Source organism: Pelecanus crispus, chromosome 6 (assembly GCF_030463565.1).
Source record: "Pelecanus crispus isolate bPelCri1 chromosome 6, bPelCri1.pri, whole genome shotgun sequence".
Classification (NCBI taxonomy): Eukaryota; Metazoa; Chordata; class Aves; order Pelecaniformes; family Pelecanidae; genus Pelecanus; species Pelecanus crispus.
In genome coordinates, this window is record NC_134648.1 from 19,318,957 (window position 1) to 19,341,692 (window position 22,736).

At 56.4% G+C, this 22,736-nt stretch overlaps 1 protein-coding gene across 1 annotated transcript in view; it reads left to right on the plus strand.

Moving 5' to 3' along the window:
• Positions 1–201: 201 nt before the first annotated feature.
• DUSP8 (dual specificity phosphatase 8) overlaps positions 202–22,736 on the plus strand; it is a 28,128-nt gene continuing 5,593 nt past the window's right edge. Inside the window, exons 1-2 of the mRNA XM_075712897.1 lie at positions 202–432; positions 6,863–7,001. Of these exons, the coding sequence (XP_075569012.1) occupies positions 202–432; positions 6,863–7,001 (370 nt within the window). The remainder of the gene's footprint in view (positions 433–6,862; positions 7,002–22,736) is intronic.

Sequence of the window (22,736 nt, forward strand, 5' to 3'; positions counted from 1 at the left end):
TCTTCTCCTTTCCTCTCTTTCCAGGTTCAGCACAATGAGTTGGCATCCTGGGTGTTAGCAGCGTGAGGAGACCAGGACAGGTGCTGCCCTGCTCACCCCTTACCCCCTTGCTCGCTCCCCTCAGAGAGAGGGGTGCTGGCATCCCTGCCCCTGCCCTTCCGCCCCTTGCCCCCCACTCGCCATAGAGGGGACGGGCCCGTTATGGCTGGGGACAGGCTCCCACGCAAGGTGATGGACCCAAAGAAGCTGGCCAGCCTCCTGAGGAACGGAGCGGAGGGCACCCTGGTCATCGACAGCCGCTCCTTCGTGGAGTACAACTCCTGGCACGTCCTCAGCTCCGTCAACATCTGCTGCTCCAAGCTTGTCAAGAGGAGGCTCCAGCAGGACAAGGTCTCCATTACAGAGCTCATCCAGCCCTCCTCCAAGATGAAGGTAGGGGATCTGGCCCTCATCTTTCCTGGTGGATAGTCACACCCTTTTCCCCAGTAGAAAGGGGCAGGGTGGGGGTGGGATGTAGACTGGCTTAAGGGCCGGTCTCTGCCTGGTATGTGCATCCTCCTCCTCCATCCCTTGACCCCAGTATCTGCCAGCATCTCTCTGGCACCCTTTGGAGAGCTGGAGCATGAGCTCATGCGGCCACAGGGCTGTCCTCGGGACCTGTTTGTTGCCCCCACCCCAGTGACGTGGCTCCCTGCTCCAGGAGCCCTCCCCAGGCAAGTCTAACAGGTATATCAGCCTTAGGACTTGTCCTACACCAGCAACAACCCCCCCAAAGCCTTCCTGGAGCTGTAAGCTTAATCTCCTGCTAAAAACTCTTCCCCTCCCCTCTGTCATCTCTAACTCCATTCAGGGACATGTAATCCTCCTCCCCTGTGACGCCAGAAGCTCTTATCCGGTGTCATGGCATATTATCTCTCCCAGGCTCCTCTCTCTATCGTTCCTGGTTAAATAATAGAGGTGGCTCTGAGCCACAGAGCTGGGCTGGAGCCCCGGCCAGAACAGCACCGGGTGCCCCCACGGTGCCATAGGCCGGGTTCTGCCCTCCGCCAAGATGCTGCCGGAGGGCTGCGCCGGTGGGTGCTGGGCTGCAGGACAAGCCGGAGGGTAGTTTGCTGTTGCAGCGCGCCCTCCCGCTGGCTCGCTTTTACCGTTCCTCCCCTCCTGCCTTGTAATTTTATGGCAAAGCGAGGGTAATTCAGGCGATTAATCAAATGCTGGGCCCAGCTGGAGCCATCTGCGGCGTGTGTGTCGTCGTCCCCCCCCGCCCCGCCCCACGAAGCCACCGCTGTCTGCATTGGCTGCCGGTGACATCACCCCGCCGGGATCAAGGGGACTTGCAGCGCGGGGGGGCCGGCCTTGTGCCAATCTGCTGCGGTGATGCTCCAGGCTGGGCGATTTGGAGGGGATTGCAGAGACTGATTCCTGAATGGCTTTAGCTGCTCTTAAATCCCCGGGAGAATAAAGCAGAATAATCAGTTTTTCGCAAGCTAGGAGGAGAGCGGTGTGGCCGCCCTCCTCCTGGCGAGGGTCACCTCTGCAGTGGCCGCCGTCACGTGGAGCGGCAGCAGCAGCAAAAGCAATGCGCAAGGGGGAGAAAGAAGAGGAGGATGATGGGGAAGGGAGAAGCATGGAAGAGTTAACGTCAGCTGATGCCATCCGCCTGCAAATCTGCAGCTCCGCAGCCGCAGCGGAGAAGTGGCTCCCAAAGGGGTCAGCCGTCCAGGTGGTCCCTGCCCTGTCCCCATAGAATGAGCAATCACCTCTTCCCTGCTCCTGGATCATTGCGTAATGGTCCAGGTACCAGCTGGGGATGTAATTATAACCAGGGATGCTAGGGGGGCGGAGGAGCAGCGTCGCCACTGTCTTTAATTCACAGCTCCTCCTTGCTTTTTCCTTCTCTTTTCCTTCTCTTTTCCTTCTCTTTTCCTTCTCTTTTTTTTCCTTCTCTTTTCCTTCTTTTCAGCTGAAATCTCTCCCAGTGCATCCGTGGGCAGGAGGCAGCATGTACCCGCTGCCGCTCTGCGCAGCCCCTGCTGTGCTCACCACTTGCACACTGGCTATGCCAGCACACGCAGCCTGGGAATTAATTAAGCTTCAGGGCGACCTTGTGAGGTTAAGCCACTTGCCCTGGGAAGCTGGAGGAGGGGACCGGGAAGGTCACAGCCATATCCTCATCTGGCATAAAGCAGGGGTGGTGGCCATGGCTCAGGGTGTTCAAGCCTTTTCGTGCACGCACCTGCGAGTTTGCATGTTGGGGTGTTGAACTTTCCTCTCCTCCTTTCTCCTTCCCCCATGCCTCCGATTTCAGCCACTTGGGTCGTGGACATATTTTGGAACCCCCAGAAATCAATATGGTCTGCTTCCTCGACGTGCATCCCCCCTCAGAGGGTGATGCTGAAAGCTGGTTTACACTTCTGTTACCCCCGTATCGTTTCCCTGCCTCCACCTGCCATCGCTGGCCAACTCCCCTCGGGCCCTGCTCTGCCCCTGGCTCCCCATGCTGGGGCTGGGGGAGGTGGTGGGGCGAAGCGGGGCGGGGGGCACGGCTGGCGTTGGGAGCAGATGGCAGGAAGGGTGACATCAGTGGCGCGATTGTCCGGCCCCATTATTCCTCCTGACGGGCCTCCCACCCTCCTCCCGTTTCCTGCTCCCGGCCAGCCGGGGCTGCCGAGACAAAGGCGGGCGGCAGCGACGCGGGGCTGCCTGGGCAGGGAAAGGGGAGCCCTGAGCCCCCACCTCGTCCCGCTCCTCCTCGCCTGCCCATTGCAAAGAGAGCTTGACCTGCGCATCCCAGCTCAGCGATGCCCCAGGTGGCGATTGCCTTTTGGGGAAGGATGCAAGGGCTGATACAGAGCAAAGCTTTTGGGTGGCTGGCTCTCCCCTCCGCTCCTCCCGCGTGTGTGCAGGCAGGGGGGATGAGAGCATTTGTCTAATTTGCTTTTCCCAGTGCTCGCACCCCTCTTTTCCATACCGCTGTTAAGGAAGGGTACCATTAACAGTGCTTCTGATGCTGTGGTTTGGAGCAATGCTGTGGGATTACAGCAGCTCCTGGCTTTTTTTGGTGCAAGGAAAGGAAAGGACCATTTGGTGGGAAAGAATAAATGGGGAAAATAAAAATCCCTTTGTTTTTTCAATGAAATATGCCTACGATTGTGGGCATAGCTAAGCCACCGCTCCCCAAGCCCCATTGTGCACTGCATCTCGCTGGGCACGTGCATCTTCCCATGGTGCCCGGCTGGGAAACTGCAGCAGCAATTCATTTCCCAATTAGCAATAGTCTCCTTCTGCACAAATATGGTACCAATGTACTGCTCCAGTTTTGTTTTTGAACCCTTGTCCCAACACTAACAATAATAAATTCTCCCAATAATAAATTCCAATAACAACTGGAGTAATTCAGCTCCTTGGTGCAGTTTCGGGGGCAGAGGTTATGGGAAATTCCTGCTTGGGGTTTTTACTAGCATTTCTTGAGGGAAATGTTGAAAATTTCACTTCTTCAAGATCCCCCTGGAAAGTATTTCCACCTCTCGACCTCTTCTCGCTTCCTGAAATGTTGCTATCTCCAGAGCAGCTATAGCCGCAGTTTGAGGCATGACAGGGGTTTCTTTGGGCAATGCGAATATTTATTTATTTGCATTAGGAGCATGGCTCTGCAAGCAGCTGTTTTGCTTGAGGGAAAGCCGGGGGTTATTTTTGAGCTGTGTGCCTGGCTGCTCTTTACGTTGATGGAAGCCCTGTTATTTCAGTGGGGTGATTCACTGTGTTTTGAAACAATATGTGACTGAGATGTCAGTAGTAATTGGGATAATGAGAATAGCTCGCTCTTATCTTAGCCCGGATCACCTGTAGAGCATCATCATCCCTGCTTGGCAGCTGGGGAGAAGCAGAGCAGGGACCCAGACTGTGTTGAACCAGCCAGTGCCTGGGACCAAATGTCCGTAAGGGAGTTACCTCCAGCCAGAGCTGGGGAGGTTGTTGGGGAGCACTGGGCTTGGTGTGAAGGCGATGGATAGCCTCAGCTGGGGTTTGATTGGAGTTGTTGGTTGGGCGGTCCCTGCTCCAGGCTGGCTATCACCCTTCCAGCCGAGGTGCTGGCAGGGAGGAGGTTCGTCCCTGGGGAGGTGTCCTAGGCCAGCAGCTTTTCAAAGGCATGCACGGGTTTGCAAGCCCCGCTGAACATCTACTTGGGGCCAAAAGACTTGCTGTGCCTTGGCCCCGCTGTCCCTTGCTGGCTGGATTTGGGGACCCTTACTGGAAGGTGATGCCTGGGAGCTTGGTTACTTCAGCAGTCTTGGGGTAATGGGCAACCCCCATGGGAGAGCTCCCACCACGGAGGTGCTGCTCCTCGGAGGGACTCCTCTACTGTCAGCTGTGCCCCTGCCTTATGCCAGCCCCTGGCAGAGGCAGGAATCTGGCCCTGAGCATCACTTCAGCTTTACCCTCCTCCTCTGCCCCGGTTAGCTTTTAACTTTGTACGTTTAAGGCCAGAGATGGGGCTGTGCCTTCCCCTGCGTCTCAGGAGTGCATGAGGTTACTGGGAGTCCCACGGACCTGATTAAACATCTCCTCCTCATTTCCCTTCGTGGTGGGGAGCTGGGATTCTGGTGCCGGCTCCTTGTGTGCCCCATGAGGGCTCCTCAGGACCATCCTGCAGGCATCCTCACCCCAGCAAGCAGGGTATTTATTTTCTGCAGCCGGGCCATGCGAGGCCAGCACTTGTTTGGCATTTACATTGAGTGAAACCTTATAACTTTAATAAGATGTAAACTGTGTCGCGCATCTCTGCCGTCGCTCAGCAACCCTGCAGTAATGGCCCAAACAAAGCCTACCCGTGCGGAGGGAACACTAAATCCTATTGTGGGATAATTCTGCTCAGCCAGAGCTGGTATCTTCCCTGCAACCACCCCAGCTGGGATGAGTCCCTGCCCCACCACAGCTTGGTCCCCACCTCACCATGCTTTTAGGGGAGATACTTTTGCTGGCGTGGGGCTTCAGGCTGGGGACTGGGTTTTTGGGATGTGCTAAAGGTGTGCTAGGGGGCTTGAAGGGATAGTGGCCCTGCTAAGCACTGGTGGGCTCACAGCTCCAGGCTGGCTCAGCAGCCACTGTGTTTCCCTCCGGCTGCACTTGGAATGGCCTCCTGCAAAAGTCCTGGTTCAGGGTTGGCCGAGGAAGAGATGCTGGGGTAGATCCTCAGCTGGCTTACCCCCAGGTGGTTTCTGTCATTTTTCAGTGTCTTATTTTAAAATTCCCACCTCCTTTTCTCTTTCCTCGCATGCTGCTGCTGCCTTTTCATGCCTCCAGTCGTACCGCTGACCTGCAGGCCCACTTTTGCTCTCCATTGCCCAGTGGTGTGCTGGGGACAGGTGGCTCCTTTGAGCTTCCCCCCTTCCTATTGCAGAGCAGTGCACGGTGCCCCGGTGGAGATTTCTGTTGGTGCAGGGCCGTCCTTCTGCTGCGGTGAGGAGACATGATGAGCTCAGCTAAATCGGTGTACCCTGCAGTTTTATTTGGATGGTGCTCACGTTGCCGAGCAGGGAGGCACCTGCAGCAGGGTGTGAAAGCAGCGTTAATATTGACAGCAACCCTGAGTGAATGTGCTCCAGTTGTAAGGTAGGGCACAGCAGTGAGACAGCAAAAGGAGGCAGGTGTCCATGAGTGGTTCCTAGTTCAAGTGGTCTCCTGAAGAGATTTCGCAGAGGGCCAGGCAGGGGGTGGGCAATGGGCAGCTCCAACACAAGCGAGAGGACTGAGCGGCTTGGAGGTGCAGACCCTCCCTCCCTGCCCACTGCTGCCGCCTCCTCCTCCCACAGAGTGATGGATGTGCCTTACCCCACCAGCTGAGAGGGCAGGCACTCGCAAGGCAGGCATATGCCATCCACCTGGCTATTCAGCAGATGCACTGAGCCATACCTCTGTGAGGATTTTTATCTTCTTTTAATGCATGGACCTTGAGATAGGTGTAGGAACGGCTGGCTGCACTGTGAGTGCTCTTGCTGCAATCCAGCCATCACCAGGCGTGGGGGGACTCCTGCCTGCAGGCAGCTGCCTGCCTGTAAAGTACCCCAGCATCTCACGCCCCCCAGAGACCCTGCAGCAGCGGCAGGGCTGGGTGCTGTTTGTGGCACGTAAAGTCACATGAGAGCAGCCCAGGAGCTCCTTTCCCTCTCCCCAGCACATCTCTTCGGTGTGCAAGCCCCACTATGCATTACAAAAGAAGGAAAGAGCATCCACCTGATCATCCACCAAGATAAGAGATTTTCCCTCTCCTTCAGCTCTCAGGGGTGATCAGCAGGTGGTTTGGGTTGAGCTTCCAGAAGGGTAGTGCCTGCAGAGGTGTTACTGTGCTGGGCATGGTGTTTCCAGGCTGAACCCTGAAGAGCTGTCGCTCCAGCCCCGCTTGCTCGAGCCGCAGCACAGGGGCTGTGCTGGGAGCATCCCTGCCTGCAGAACCACCCCCAAATCCCCGTGACACCAGCCAGGCTGCAGAGGAGTATCTGAGGGCAAAGGTTGTGTGGGGAGGAGGTGATGGAAGAAGTCGCAGCGACTTCTGGGACATGGTTAAGTAATGGCAAGCTGAGGGTGGGCGATGGGGAGGAGTGACCCTATTTTGGGTAGGATGTTCAGAAGCACTCACAGTTGGTGGGGCTTCTCTGGTGGGCATCTGTGCCAACATACTCACTCGTAGCTGTGGAGCAGAGTCCCAGCCTGGCTGGACCCTTCATTTGGTGAGCGAAGCCGGCTCGTGGGGACAGTGTGGAGACCACTAAATTCAGCTTTGCTTCCTATGGTGGTGTGGGCAGCAGCATCCTCAGCTCTCAGCCTATTTCTCTGACGTCTAGTTTTTGCCGTTCCCCTGCAGGTGGAGGCAGAGGAGCACCAGGACGTGGTGGTCTACGACCAGAGCACACGGGACGTGACCTGCTTAGCTGCTGACAGCTTCCTCTCCATCCTCCTGGGCAAACTGGACAGCTGTTTCCATAGCGTCTCCATCCTCACAGGTAGGAGCCCTGGGTTACTGCTTCCCTCGGCGCTCATGCCCTTAGTCTGGAGTTACGGGGCTGCAGCCATGCGTGTCCATCTGCACCCGCTTCCCTGGCCACCAGTGGCTGTGGTGTTGGAGGGCAGCCCCATATGTGGACCGAGGAGGCTCGACCCACCCTGGCAGTGCTGGGTGCCCCCAGTGCATTCATTCCTCGCACTGTCTAGCTCCCTGCCACTGCGCCTGCCAGCTAGGGTGAATGAGAGGGGAGGGTACAGAGGGGTCATGGTGTCACAGATCCAGCCACCCAAAAGCTGCCCTTCATTCCCCCATCCCGGTGCTGCTTCATCCCTGGTGAATGTGCCAAGGGCCAGACCCAGTTCAGGTGCTCTGCTCCCTCTCGCTGCTGCTAAAGGGAGGGCAGGAGAGGAAATCCATGGATGTGCTGGGAAAGGGAAGGCCAGCAGGAGCAGAGGGTCATCCCTGAGTGAGTCAGGGTCTGCTGGAGATGATGCTCTCCAGGTGTAAGCATGCAGGCAGGAGGAGGCATGCACTGCCCTAATTACAGCTCTTCTGCAGAGCAAAATGGGAGGCAGGCAACTGATGAACGAAACATTCCGACCCAGCAGAGAGGAGGAGAAAGAGGCAGCAAGCTGCCGAAGGGAGAGTTAAAGCTGCCTTTAATTCCCCATGGCTAGGAGGGCTGGGAGTCTGCTTGGCTGGCTGCCCACCTCGGAGCTTTCTGCCCGCAGAGGGGTGGACAGGCACTGCCCCATGCAGCCCCTCAATCCCACTGAGCTCAGCCAGGCTCCTAGATAGTGCCAAAAGCACAGAGATGGGGATCATCTCCATTCCACAAGCCCGTCCTCATCCTGTGGTGACTGGGTACCTCTTTGGGGCTGAGGTGGAGGGTACCAAGCTCTGTGTCCCTGGGGCATCGCAGGGATGGAGAGAGTGGCCATCCCTGCAAACCTGGCAGTGTGACAAACCCTGGGGAGGAGTAGTTGTGATGGGGAAGGTGGCACAAGCAAGCGGCATTCAGGGGGCCTTGCTCATGCATGGCATGGGTAAGTGCTGTTGAATCAGAGCAGCTGCGTTGTGATGGGGAGAACAAAGCAGACAAATAGCAGGAATAAACTCCCAGTTCGAGGGTTTCAAAAGCAAGCAGGGACTACGCAAAATCACGTTAAAGCTAATTAGTGTGGCCTGGGTTGCAGGAGCTCTGCTGAGGCCAGTGCCGGAGGATACTGCCACGAGCTTGCTACAGCAGCCCCTGGCCCGCCCCAGCAGCCACGCTGGTGGCTCCAAGGTCATCGCAGCATAAACAAGGGCACAGCTTGGTGCGTGGTGCAGGAGAAGGAGAAGGCGGATTCCGTCGCATCTGGGAAGGAACCTGCTTAGTCACCAGGACGGGTCAGGAAACAGCCTTCATGGTGTGACCCCAGCACCCGCCAACCTGCCGCCACTTTCCCAGGGCCAGGCAAGGGGCAGCGCTGTGCACTGGCTGCAAACCCCCCATCCTGAGTCCTCCTGGAGCAGGGACAGGGCTGGGTGAGGTGGCCCTGAAAGCCCTGGAGCCTTCTCCCTGGGAAAGTGAGGGGAGGCTCGGGGGACCCTCATAGTACCGGTGCACCCCACCTGCATGCACAGCATGCCCCATGCTGGGTCAGTGCCGGCAGTGTGCCACCCCCCTGGTCATCAGCACCGCCACTGCTGAGCCCCCCACGAGCAAACCTGCACTCCACTTGGGCACATGTCTTCAGGGCGTCCATTTCCACCTCCCTGGGCTGCAGGAGCCCAGACCCCCAACCAGAGGTGCGGCTGTGCTAGGCGCCAAGCACAGCTTAAACCTCCCTAATTAAAAGTGCTGCAGGGCTGCAGCCTGATGGGGAACACGGGGCCACCAGCAGGTGGAAAAAACGGGAACCGAATGTAGAACACTGGGTCATGGCGCCGGCATTTAACATGGAAATCGTGACTGGAAGCGGCTGCAGAGAGCGTCCGGGGGAGGCTGGGCATGCTTGCTGACACGCGCAGCTTCCTCCTGCCTGCGGTGTGGGCAGCAGCTGGGTTGTTTTAGAGGCAGCTCTTGGGAGGTCTGAGGGGTGATATGCGAGCCGGGCCTGATTCTGACCCCTTGCCTTGGTGGGGTTTAACCCTCAGTCTGTCTGCTCCGGGCTCAGGCACCTCGTCCTGTCCCAACCCATCCTGTGTCTCAGAATAGGTGCCTGGGTCCTCCCTGGAGGTGGCTTGTGACCCCAGCAGGAGTCGGGCTGGCAAGGGCTGCCAAAATCTCAGGGCCCTGCCCTGAAATCTCAGCCTGTCCCTAAGTGGATGCCAGCACTGTGGGGAACCCCATCCTGAGGGTCCCCAAACCCATGTGCCAACCCTAAGGAGCCCCAAAACCTCCCAAGCCCCTCCGTGCTTCCCACCTCTCCTCAGCCCCAGCAGATGTTTCTCCAGGGGTGATGCATGTCCATGCCTCAGTGTCCCCATCTCATGCAAATGCCATGCTCGGCCATTCTTGCTCGACTCCAACCCATTGTTCTTTAGACCCTTGAAGCAGTTGGTGGAGGCTGATGGGCGAGGACAGGGGAGCTGGGGGTGGCAAGAGCAGTAGAGGGGATCCCCTCAAGGGTTAACAGCCCAGAAGCAGCGATTCCAGCAGGCTGGGAAGGAGGAATCTGAGTCAATTATTCCCAGTCTTGGAAATCATCGGCTTCTCTTCTTTTTTCCCTTTTTTTTTTTTTAATTGTGTAAGTATAAATAGTGCTGCTTGCTGCCCTCCATCCGTGGGAGCAGAAAGCCTGTTGATTTATATGGTTTTCCTGACATCACATGAAGTGGTGGAAAACTGAATGGAGCCAACATTTTTCCTGCATTACGTAATGCCCCCTCCCTCCCTCCCGGCCCAGCTCTGCTATTCCTGCAGGAGCCTGACTGTTCTTTAACCTTTGTTTACTTCAGCACAAACCCTCACTTTTTTCCTTTTTTTTGGGCTATTTTTTTGTTTGTTTTTTTGTTGGTTTTTTTTTTTCACTTTGCTTCCCCACCCCCCACCCCCCCTTCTTCTTCCCCTTTGCAAACTCCCGCTTGGTTTTTATTAACAGCCATTATCTGTTTATGAAGTAGCAGCGGCGGTCTGTCTCCATCGCTCCCTGATGGCTCCCGCGTGCCAGCTCTTGTATTGGAGCCCAGCCAGAGCCATAGCGTAGTGCTGAGCTCCTGGGTGCTGAGCTTCACCAGCTCCTCTCTGTTTTCCGGCTGCAGCAGAGGGTGGGAGATCTTCCTTTGCTCCCATTCAGCAGCTAAAAGCCATAGCCAAGGGCTTGGGATGTTCGTCCAGATGATGCTCAGGCACCCATCCTTGGGCCGAGCGCCAGGCTCCGCTCTCCTGCGCCTGAAGCCATATGCCAGACGGAGACGAAACTGGGGTGGCAGCGTAGCCAGCAGCAGTGGTCCCTGCAGCCCAGACCGCTGGGGTTGGGACCCCCGTTGTGTGGCAGAGGCTCTTTTCATTGCGGTTTCATGCGCCGGGGGAGCTTTATCATTGTGATACCGTGCTCCAACCTGAAACAGGCCCCTCGCATGCTTTCTGAACTCAAGTCATGAGCTTTTCATCTGGCTTGGGAGCATGTGTGAGATCATCTTCAGTCGTCCCCCCCTTTGTACCAATTCTTCAAGGAATGTTTAAATTTTCCAGTCCTGTTCTTTCTAAATTTGGAGCGTCTGTTTACTCCCAGGATTCGGAAAGAATGTAACAATATCATCAGTGAGAAATCCCTCCCAGCCCTCCGCTCACCATCCTCCTCCTCGGCGAGCAGGCTGCCGAGTGCTGGCCATGACTCGGGTCCTCTCCAGCCCGGCAGTGCCGCAACCAGCCAGTGCAGCTGGGGAGAGCTGTAATTGCGCGGCGACGGTGATTCGGAGGGGGCTGAAATTTGGGGGATTTTGGGGGAATCTACCAAAGGCAGGTGACTTCAGAGCAGACAAAATGAAGTAGTGAAAAAGGAAAGGGGATTTCCATTGCAGGAGCTGACTTGAGCTGCCCAGGCAGGAGTGGGTTCAGCACTGGCTGGAATTACTTTAGAAACAAGGACTCAGGGACAGATGATTTTAATTAAAAAAAAAAAGAAAAAGCACTTTTTTTTTTTTTTTTTTTGTTCTCTGCATAGGGCAGTCCTGAAAGGAGGTTAAACATCAGGGCAGCTGAATGTGACTTTGCGCATCCTTGGCTGAAAACACCATGGTGCTTTTGCGTGTCATGTTGGTGTGACGCCACACAGCAGCATCACATCTCCCTTGCTGCCTGCTCCTCTTGAAACCCATCAGGCTGGGGCTGGTTTAGAGGAAAAGAGAAGATGAATGAAAAAAGCCGAGCTAGGCAGGTGCAAAAGCAGTGCATAGGCAGGGCAGAGCAGAAGAGGCTTGCTTTTAGTCAGTCCCAGGAGCTGGAGACAGCATGTGCATCTGAAAGGCAGCAAAAATACAAATGAATCTGCAAAACTTGTCATGGCTGATGCTGAAGCTAAAGGCTTAGCAGGATTCAGCACCAGGATCGAGGCATCTTTACAAACCCAATATAAGAAAAAAAAAATCTAAAACCTAAGAAAGAAAATACCCCAAACACCCACACTTTGTCAATCAGAAGCTGCCTGATGGGAGTGGGGAAGCAGGAGCCCACTGCAGCTAGTTATTTGATGGTCACCTTCCTCATTGCCTGCTCACGACAGCATCACAATTTCATCTGACGACTTTGGTATGTGAGTGTGTCTCTTAGAGAAGCCGCATGTGTAGGATGCACTAGCTGATGGACTTTGTCCTCTGACTCCAGCAGAGCCTCTGCTCAGTACACGGGCCTGAAGATGCACACATAGGTCAAGCATTAGGGCTAGTTCAGGTACCCTCAGATTGCAAGGTCTAAGAGCACTTGTGGACTTATTGGTGTGAATCCATCAGATGTACCCATAAGTTTTTCTTCTGAAGTCTAATTACTGCCTCTGAACCTCCCACATGCACCTCTGCCCACCTGTGGACATCTCGATCCCATAGCATACTGTGATGAACCAAAAGAAGCAGATTCTTGGTTGCAGGAGTGTGGGTATGAATAAGGGGGGTGCGGGGGTGGGATGAGATGGGAAGGAGCGCTCATGTGGGACTCAATTTCTTGCTTCTCCCAGATTTGGGAGTTTTGAAGAACCAGCTTTGCAAATAATGTGAATGGGGATCCTGGTTGTTCTTCATCTACAAACTGCCCGTGTGATGCTTGGGAACAGAAGAAGGGTAAGAAGTGCTGTGGAGGGGGTTACGCCTGTTTTTTCTTAGGCCGTAGGTGGTGCGGCACAGGGGGATTACCTGTGGTGCTGCTTTTCCTTTGACTGTCCAGAGGGCCAGCGGTAGGGCACTATTGCCAGCCTAGTGGGAGAGGTGCTTTTTTAAAAACCATAGCATTGGCTTTAGCCACTTGAAGTTGGACTTCAAATGGTTAACATCAAGGTTTGTGATTTTTACAGTCCTGGAGGTTTAGGTAACTCTCTGAACCTCCCTCCCCTCCCTCTCACACAAAACATCCCTGGGTCTGTGGCACCAGAGGAGTTGCTTGCTTTCCTGCAGCAAAGCTGTCTGGGACCACTTTGGCCAGGGCAGGACCATGTTTTCTTGCCCTCCAGCCCCCATCCAGTGGGTGCTGGCATCCAACCCTGGCCACCCAGCCTAGCGGTGGCCTTAAGGAGTGCTCCCCGGTCTCCACAGCCTGAGGCGCAGCATCCGGGTAAGGTGCCCCCTTCCCACCCTCCGCCACAACTGGGAGATGCCTGGGAGGGTTTCAGTCCCAGTGGGACCAGCGGCTGCATCCCTGGGAGGGGTTAAGCCAGGTCACGTGTGTGCGAGCTGATTGTATTCCAGACCTATGCTCTAAACCTCCCTGTTTAGCAACGCTGTCGTCAGACAACTTGTTTTCCCAATTCTATAATTACCCCGAGGAGCTTCTCCTCCCCCTCCAGCCATGTTTTTAAACATTGGACCCAGAAAAGGCGAGCAAAAGGGCTGAAGGCAGAGAGGGACGGAGGAGAAGGGGCTTACAGAAGAGCAGCCCTCTGGTTGCCAAGACTTACAAAACCACCGTGTAATTTTGTTTCTCATTTCTGGAAAGCCAACACGAGGAAGGCAACTTCCCCACTAAGAGATCCCGATGGGCAGGAGCCACTGCCCAGTTATGGTTTCCTTCCTTTTGAGAAACCTGCCTCCCGCTTTCCCTGGGCCCGTGCCGCACACTTGTGAAAGGCTGGTGGAGAGAGGAACCGCTGGCCACTGTCCAGCTGGGCTCGCGCCAGGCTATAGGTACCATCGTGATGGGTATGTAGGTGCTGAACAGAGGGGCTTTCTGCTCCCTGCTCTCGCAGGCGGGTTGCATGAGTCTCTCCGACCCGTTGCAGCAGGTTTTTTGCTGGTGAGCGCTGTGGCAATGAGAGTGAAGCAGGGCAGGTGAGGCTGGGCATCACTCCCCAGGTGATGCGCCTCTGTCTCCTAAATAGGGGCTGGAGGCAGGATGGGTAACAGCCTGGCCAGGAGGGGCACCTGGGGAAAGAGGCCGAGGGGCAGTGGGCAATACACAGGATGTGTCTCTGTGCTACAGAGTTCGCCTTTCATCTCCCTGTTTGCCAGCGCACCCCTGCCCCAACATCAGCTCCCAACCACTACCCTCGTCCTGGCAAAGGGGTGAAGAAGATGAGAAGGAGGATGCTGCCTGGGGAATGGTGGCTGCGGGTAGCATCTCCGCATGGCTGGACCTCACGCTGATGGAAGAAGGGGGTTGCTTGCTTGTCTTTTGCTGAGGGTCAGAGGGACACAGGACACAGCCCCTGAGCCTCCAGCATCAGGGACTGCTTGGTGGTGTCGTGCCCAGCTCCCTAGCTGCAGCTCTGAGCCAAAAACTAGGTCCAAATGCATCCTGAAGGAACCTGCCAGTACCAAAATAACTTATGCTGAGGGCTCTTGCAAGCCTGAGGGAATCAGGCAACCGGAGGGCAGCAAGGGAAGGAAAATTGGTGTTTGTGGACCGCTGGGTTGGGACCAGGTTGATGATCGCAACCCCTAATTCACCACATGCTTCCTGCAGCACCCACCTCAGCTGGCATAGAGCAGCCAGCTGGCCGCTGCCCTTGCATGACCTGGTGATGGTTTCCACCCCAGTGGAGCCTCAAGTGCAGCCAACGGAGTGGGTTGCAGCCGAATTGCCTGCCAGCATGGGTAGAGCACCACTGGTGCAGCGGCAGCGGGAGATGGAGGCATCTCTGTTGCTGGGAGCCATTGGCACTGGCCACCAGCATCACGCGCCCTCCCTCATAGGGATGGAGGTGGCAAATGTGGGGGACCACAGACCCCTGGGGAGCTGCTGTGGGAGCTGCTTCCCGAGCGCAGCTTTTGGGGGAAGGCTGCTCCTCTCTCTTCCAGTCTAGTTGGAGCATGCTTTGAATTTTATCCAACCTCTGACCCACATCTGATAATAATCAAACCATATTTGTTACAACAACAAGGCTTGTTAGGAGGCTGGCTCCGCTCGGGGTCGGGGTGGGGGAGGGGAGAGCACTTAGTTAATGCCAATGACCTCATCTCATGTGATGTCATTCAAAGGAAAAACACTGAAGTCACTCACATATGGCTCAGCCTGGGGTTTTTCAGCCTGTAAAGCTTCAGATTTTCAAAGGCACAATACATGTCACCCCCCCTTGCTCCTCTGCTTGCTATAATCCTGAATGATTTTCTGGAGGCCTGGGATCAGACCAATAAACTCGTAAGGAGCTGTGTGGAGACATATTAAGGAGTCCCATGGGTGGGAAGTGGGGTACAAGTAATTCTCTCTCCCAGGACAAATATAAGGAAGAAAATGCATCAACCCCCAACCTGCTTCAGAAGCCACTGCTGATTGATAGACCGCAGTGGAACTGGGAAAGCCCATTCCTACATATCCCCTCTTGCTGGACTTTTGCTTGTGAGAACACTTTGGCAGAGGGTGCATCTCCTCCAGACCACAGTCCTTCTCCACTGAGACCGGGCAGATAACTCCATCTGACGCGGCCATATGCAGGTGCAAGCAGCCCAGTGCCAGTCCCTTTCCCCGCCAGCTGTTGGGGTCCGTTCACCTCCAGCTGTTTGAAACCACTCCAGGATGAGCATCCTTCCTGGGTGATGCTCTCAGTGGAGACATCAAGAGGAAAGATGAGCTGGTGGTTAGGGACCTGCTGCCTGGTCGCCAGCTCTGCCCTGCAGCAGAGAACCCCAGAGAAGTTATTTAATCTTTTGTGCCTCAGTTTCCTCCTTGGGAAATGGAAATCGTGTCATTGCCATTCCTGGCATTGGGATTCAGAGTTAAACATCCCCCAGGGGACACATGTTGGTCCTGCCAGGAGCAGCTGTGGGGAGGGGACAGGATGGGGCGCAGCCATGGGGTGCCTGTCACCAGACGGGGGGCAGCAGGGAGCAGGGATGGAGAGCAGTGCCGCGCTGCATCCCCCTTCAGCTTGGGGGTTTGATCACACACTGCCCTGCCCTGACTGGTGCTGAAATGAGGTGTGGGCATTAGCTTCCTCCCTCCAAGCCCCTGTCCCCAAACTAACTACGTGGGGCCAAATCCGGCATGGTGCAGCAATCCATCTCCTGCTGCGGCTGCTCGCTGTGGGGGGCTTTGGGCAGGCGAGAAAATCGCAGTTGCGCCTTTAAGTAGCGAGTGAAGCATATGTCAGGCCCGGCGTTCTCCTGCGTGTCTGTGTGCTGAGTAAGGAATGCGGTCGCATGCCTGACCCGTTAGCTATGAGCGCGCTATGAGCGCACTATGAGCGTGGCGGTGGATGGATCAGCAGGGCTATTGCTCATGGGCTGAGCTCATTCAGGCTGGAGCAGGAGCCGCGCACGCAGGGAGCGAGAGGCGAGGAGGAGGGCGGCTGGGGAAAGGCGACTACCCCGCTCGATTTTTTTTATGCTTTTTATTTTTTCAGCCTGAAGGCTGGCGCCGGAGGGAGGCTGGCAGTGCTCTGCTGCGGGGGGGCTTTTTTGGTTTTTTTAGTATTTTGTTTTCCCGCCAGCTGTTGTTTTGCTAAGACAAGAGGTGCCCCCGCGAGCAGCAGCCCAGCTGCCTGGATGCCCGTGGATGTAATGATTGCTCCCTCCGAGGACCAGTTCTGGACAGACATGCGCGAGGGGCAGATGAAGCTGAAAATAAGGGTGCGGAGGATGAAGGAAAGCAGGGACATGCGAGGTTTGTCAGCCTTTCCTTCCGATGGGGATGGAGGGGGAAGAGGGGGCTGCTCAGAGCCCTGCTTTGCCCGGGGGACAGATTGCCTTTGCCGAGCCGCCGATGGGGAGCAGAGCGCGATAGCTGGCGATACAAAGAGCACAGGCAGCTGGCGAGCGGGGAGATGGAGGCGAGCGGAGAGCGTGTGGAGGGGGAGCGATCACCAGTTTCCAGCCATGGGCAATGTGTGGAAGCGCTTGCGGAGGCAGCTAGCCTGGTCCTGCAGGCAGCAGCAGGAACGGAGCTGCACGGAGAGGGCAGCTCCTTCTGGCAGGTGAGAGGCTGCCTGCAGTGGTCCCGGCATTAGGCAGCTTTCCCCCCGGTGCGGGGTCTGGTGAGGCTGCCTGGCCGGGCGGGACCGCTCCGGGGTCCCCTGAACCCTTCGCCATCCAGGCAAGCTTGGCGAGGGTGTGGACAGAGCAGAGGAGGAGGAGGAGGGAAGGAGGAAGGCTGCGGGAGCCAGGGCAGGGTCTGCCACCAGCATCTCTGCTCCCTCGGGCGCTGGTTTGGAGGGGTCACCGAGGCTGCGGGTGTTTGCACCCCGGGCAAAGGGGAGCGCGTGGTAGGGAAAGAATGAGCGAAGGTGGCGAGGTGTGCAAGGAGCAATTGGCTGAAAGAGTGCTGCGCTGCTGCCCGCACCCAGGCAGCTGCCCGACGGAGCCATTTCGCTTCACTAGCACAGTTGCTGCCTGCCCATCTTCAGGGGGATTTCTTTCAGAAAGGGGTTTTGTAGTGTTTCCAACCCCCAGTGCCAGGGTGAAGGGCAGGCAGAGGAAGGGGATATTAACTGGAGCAGCATAAAAATATGCCAAGCCTGGAATGACCTAGATTACTGAAGGGTTGAATCAAGAAACTTCCCCTCCATCACCACTTAAAATGGGAGCCTGCTAAAAGTGCTTGACAGGTTTTTGTGGCATGAAACACATAACCCAGTGATGGTGTCATTAGTAATAAGTCACTCCTGGAAATGACACATTTTTCTTTACTTAGAACGAGTAAGACTGGTCCAAAGCAGGCACAGTCACCAGAGGAAAATCAAGCCCAGCAGCTCGGGGAACATGTCCGTGGTTGTGTGGGTGGAGGGCTTCCTTTCTGCTGCTTTTCCTTTTTTTTAAGGACCTTTTCCGCTCGTTTGGGAGAATGGGAGGGAGGTCTGGGAACAGCCTGCGAGGCCAGGGGGACTGGCATGGGTTGGGAGGCAGCAGGGTGATATAGCGGCAGATGGACAGAGGTTGTTTGGGGTGACCATTGCGGAAACGGGGAATTCACATGAATTAATAGGGCTGATTCATTGGCTTTCTCATCCCCACTGCTTGGAAAAAAAAAAAAGGAGCCAGCAGTGGGGTGATGAAATTTGGTGCCGAGTGAAGGGAGGGTGAAACCCAGGCTTGGGGAGAGCACAGGGGCTGGGCAGGAGGATGCAGTGGGGACAGGGGACTAGGTGAGCACCAGACATTTCTCTCCAGTGCACTGGGATGGGTGGAAGTAAAAGAGCATCAGCCAGGAGAGGGTGAGTTGGCCAGGCTGTGGAGCACCAGGATTTCACCCAGGCAGATGGGAAGGGCATGCAAGCAAGTGGGTTGCCCACATTGGGCATCACTGGCAGGGCTGCCTGCACCAGGCATTGCTGGCAGGGCTGGGGAAAAGCAAAGGGGGCTGCAGCGCCGAGAGGGGAACAGCGAGGATGGAGGCAGGGGAAACTCAGAAATGTCCCCGGCAGCGGGAAGCACTGACAAAGCCCCAGAGCTTCCTGGAGCGCAGTGAGTAAGGGTGGCAGTAAGCAGTGTTTCATCATGCTGCCTGGCTTAGCTGCCGGCACCAACAGGCTCCCACCCAGCACGAGAGCCAGGGAGATGTCATTTTGCAATGAGGGATTTTCCCAGCGGCTCTGGGGGTTGACGTGTGGCGTGCCTGGCCCCTCCACTTTCCTTCCTTCAATTCAACCTGCCACAGAGATGCTCGGCCAAACACTCAGGCTCACTGCCCTGCCAAGGCTGAGCACGATGCAGGCAAGGGCTGGGGTTTTGCAGGTCCCTCCAACTCTTGTCATCTCCTGCCATGCCTCAACTCAGCAAGGAGGTTTAACACTTGGGGACGGATAAGTCGGGGCACTGGGAGCAGTGTGTCCCCAGGGGGCTGGGGTGATGGGGAGGGGGCATCCAGGCACCACCCTGTCCACCGAGCCAGCACAGCAGTGGGGGAGCCATGCTGGCCTGGCGGCTGCTCCAGCAGCAGCCAAGGCGTGTGTTCGTTTGCATGCCCCGCTGCCCCTCGCCACGTGCCGCCCTGGCAGTGGCTGTCAGCCACCACAGGCATTTTAATGAGAGCCGGGTAGAGCCCAGCCTCTCTCAGCCCCCTTGGCCACCGGGAGCTTTATAGAGGGGCAGAGGGTCTCCAGCACAAGCACAGACACAAAACTCACCAGCGGGGCTGCGGGCTGCTGCAAAAGCTCCAGCACCTGCACAGGGAACTGGTCTCTGAGCAGCTCTGGCTGCTGCTCTTTAACAGTCATTATAGGAGCAATGAGGGTGGGCTATAAACCACCTCTTTAATATCCCCCATAGTTCTCCTGCCAGCTCCTGCTGTGAGAGCTGGGGGTGAGGAGGTGGGGTGCGGCAGCTGCTGGCCCAGGGAGGGTTTGCAGCTCCAGCTGTGCCTGTTCCCCTCCTCCTTGCTGCCACGGATTGATGGCACAGCAGGGTGACATGTCACCTCTTCTGCCCTGTTTCCTGCTGGGGAGCTTTGGGTCGGATGTAGTCCACCATGCACATGGGAGGCTGGTGAACAGGACATGTCCCTGGTGCGTGGTGTTTCTCTAAGGGGGCGTTTAGGAGACTCACAGGGCTGGAGTGTTCAAGAGGCACGCGGCTCTGCCAAAGAGTGGTTTTGGGGTGAGGCAGGTGCCCTGGGCAGCCCTTCTGCGGCTTCTTGCAGTTGGTGGGGTGCAGCATCGAGGCCAGAGCTGCTGGCTTGTTTCAAGGGACTCTGAAGGAGGTGAGTCCATGGGGCCAGAGATGAATGGGCAGTCTGCAGCCATCAGAGTGAGACATGAGAGAGTTTTCAAGCCCCGTTGTTTCCCTGTCTCCACTTTACGCCTGCAAGCTAAGAAGATGGCCTCTGTGCAGGGAGCATCAGGGAGCTGGGATAGCCCAGCTTAATGTGCCCCACACTTCCCTTTTATCCCCAGCAGCATCTGTCCTAACGTCCCGTGCAACTCAATGGATTGTCAATCCCCAAAGCTGGGGTTTCACCACCAGGAGGAAAACGATGGCATACCACGTCTCTGTCCCTAGCCAGGACTTTGTCACTTTCTGTGTCACCCTCTTTGCACCACCACTGCTGCCCTGCCTTGGCAGAGGGAGCGGGGAGCAGGGCAACTTGCAGGTGATCGGAGATGCCTGAGATGTTGTCAGTGTCCCAGCCATGAGCTGGATGTCCCCAGAGACCACCTGAAGGTGACAGCCAAGGCAGTGGAGGGGTCCCCAGGTGCGGCAGGGTCCCAGCTCAGCAGTCCAACATGTCTGTCCTTCTACCTTCTAATATCCTTCTATGCTTATCATCCCAGCACCAGCACTGGGGCTTTTTGTTCATTTTGTTTATAGCGATCTCATGGTCTTATGCAGCCGCTGGTGCAAAGAGAGACTGACAAAGGGGCTCCTCACTATGCAGTTTGCTGCTCAAGGGGAAAAGTCACAGGGCTCCCCAACAGTTGCAGCAGTGCTGGTACCACAGGGGCTTATTCAAAGATGCTACTAGCATCTCCCCCCAGGCTGATAGATGGGCTCAGGAAGGATTCCCAGGCTGGCCACCTTCCCTCTGCAGCATCTGTTCTCCCAACAAATCCAGTTTCACTGGGAGGTTGTCATAGATGTTCAGCTGGAAAACATGCAGAGGGGAGGGCCTGGGAAAGATGGGGGTGGGGGAGAAGTTGTGGGGTTTTTCACCCTCCTCTGCCACCAGGGCTGTGCAGAGCAGCGCGGGGGGCTGGCCTGGAGGGGTCTCTGCAGGGCAGAGGCAGAGGTGAAAGGGAGGGTCAGCATCCTGTGAGCAAAGCCCGGGATGGGGGAAGAAATGAGGTTTCAGTTGTTGCATTCTTCTGGCACCAAGTTGCTGCAACACCCCGTGTCTTGGTTTCCCTCTTTCCTCTGTGGGGGTGACAGCACTCCCCTCCCTTCTGAAAGCTGTGTTTCTCTTCAGCCCTGCCTTGAGCTGGACACCGCTAAGGGTTTTTATGTCTCTGGGGGCATTGCTGAATGACCTCCCCAAACTTGGGGGGTGATTTTCACCCCCCAGCCCTCCCAGAGACCTGCCTGATGCTGGGTCTTGGCTCCTTCTTCCTCCACCTTCAGCAGGAGCAGTGAAGGCATCCCCACTTCTGGCCTGGTTCCCTGTGCCCAAACCACCCCCCAACCCCCCACTCACACCCCCGTCCTCCCGGGCCCCACCTCTGCCTCAGGTAATTGCAGGAGGCAGGAAGACACTGGTTTTCCAGGGAATGGTTTTGAGAGCCCTCAGGAGTGCTGGAACCATGAGCAGCACACAGGGCTGTGCCGTGCAGGGACCAGCTCCTCCCCGGCAAGCCCTCACCAGGCTCGAGGGGAGCATCAAGAAGAAACCAGAGATCCCCAAGCACCCGCTCCACATCATATACAAATCCTTCCTGAGCTTAATTCCCTACATGCCAAGAGAAGCAGCGCTCCCGGCATCAGCACTGCAAATAAAAGAGGAAAGACTAGAAAGACCCAGTGCTGCCCTGGCTCCTCACCCTGTGGGGCTCTGCTGCTCTCTCCTAGTAAAAGCTGGGATCCATGGCCTGGGGTGTGGAGGGGGGAAAGCCCAGGTATCAGTTGGAGCCCAGCCAGGGACATTCACTGCCTTTGGGATTGTTTTGAAGAGCTGCTTCACTTTCTAAAAATGAAAGGCATGCTAGAGCAGCCGGCGTGGGGTGGGGTAAGCGTCGCTTCGAGGTTGGGATAGCGTCGGGTACCCGGCCCCATCTCTAGGGTTTCCCCCAAGCCTGGGCTGCCCTCAGCAGCTGCAAGCATGGGGGGAAATGAGGACAGGCGGGATGGGAGCATGCCCGGGCTCCCAAACACAGGGTTGAGGCTTTGCCTGGGACAAGCAGGGTGAGCTATGTGCATCATTTCAGGTGCCACCATCCTCTGGTTGCTGGCAGTGTGCCAGGGTAGGCACAGCAGCTGAAGGTGCTGCTACCACTCTCTGCAAACATCCCTGCCTGCTTCATAGCCCCCTCTGCCCCTGCCTGGACTTCCCTGGGCAGGGCTGGCAGAGGATCTGCTGCTGGGCGAGTGGAGGGGGTGAGCAAGGGGGAGAGAGTGGCATGCCCCGACCTGCTTTAGCTATGAGATCACCCCGTGCTCCCGCCTTTCAAAAGTGATACAATGCCATATGCGGCCCCAGGCAGCTCTTGATGGGTACGAGTGAATGTGAGAGGCTGAGGACCTGGAGAACAGAGCAGGCGCCAAACGCCAGGGCTGCGCTTGCGTGCACTCTGCTCCCCAAAAATGTGCTGGGTTTCTTCAGAAAAATTCCCATGTTGTTTTGCATGAGTCCAGGGGTCAAGTCTGCACCCCACTCAACCCTGTGTGCTGTATGCTTCCCTGGGGGCAGCTGAAGGAAACCTTTCCCACAGGGTTTCTGCTCGAGCATCCCCCAGGCACCAACAGCATGTGCTCAAGCGCGGGGCGAAGCAGGGAGTTCACACGTGTCTGCACAGGGCTCTGGCCAGTGATTTACACTCCTTGGCAATGGGGACGCAGCACAGGGATGAGCAGTAACTGGAGCTGCACTGCACCTGTGCTGGGCCTCCTGCTTTCACTCTGATTTAATGTCCCAGTTGAGAGGTGATGTCATTTCGGAGGGAGCCAAAGAAAAGGAAGTGCTAGAGAAGATAAGGTGCTTTAACTCTACCCCTCCCGGCTTGGCTGGGTTTTGAAGCTGGGAGCTGTGTTAGCTGCCAGCCAGGGAAACATTAGAAAGGGGAGGAAAGAGGTTGGTTGGAGGACACCTTCCTCATGGGACACCAGGAGCTGCTCAGATGGAAGGCGATGGAGGACCTTGGATGTTCCCAGATGGTGTGAGCATGATTTTGTGCATTGCTCTGGCTTCTCCATCATCTTCATCTCCCAAACACATGGGGTGGGTTGTCTGCAGCTCCAGTCATACCCCACCAGAGCCTGTGTGCCACACCAGCAGCCAGGGAGGTGCTCCAGGAGGGTCAGCAGAAATGCTGACAAGGTGCTGGAGACAATAAATTGAGAATGTGCCAAGGCTGCCCTGCTTCCAAAGGGGAGAGAGACTGAATGGAAAGGTCATTACTGAAGGCTCATTAAAAGGTCTTGTTTAGCTGTGGAGATGGGCCAGGGATTCCCATGGTGCTGAGTCCAGAGACTTGGATTTTCAGAAGGATCTCCTGGGGGAATCCTGGTCCATCTGACAGTCAAA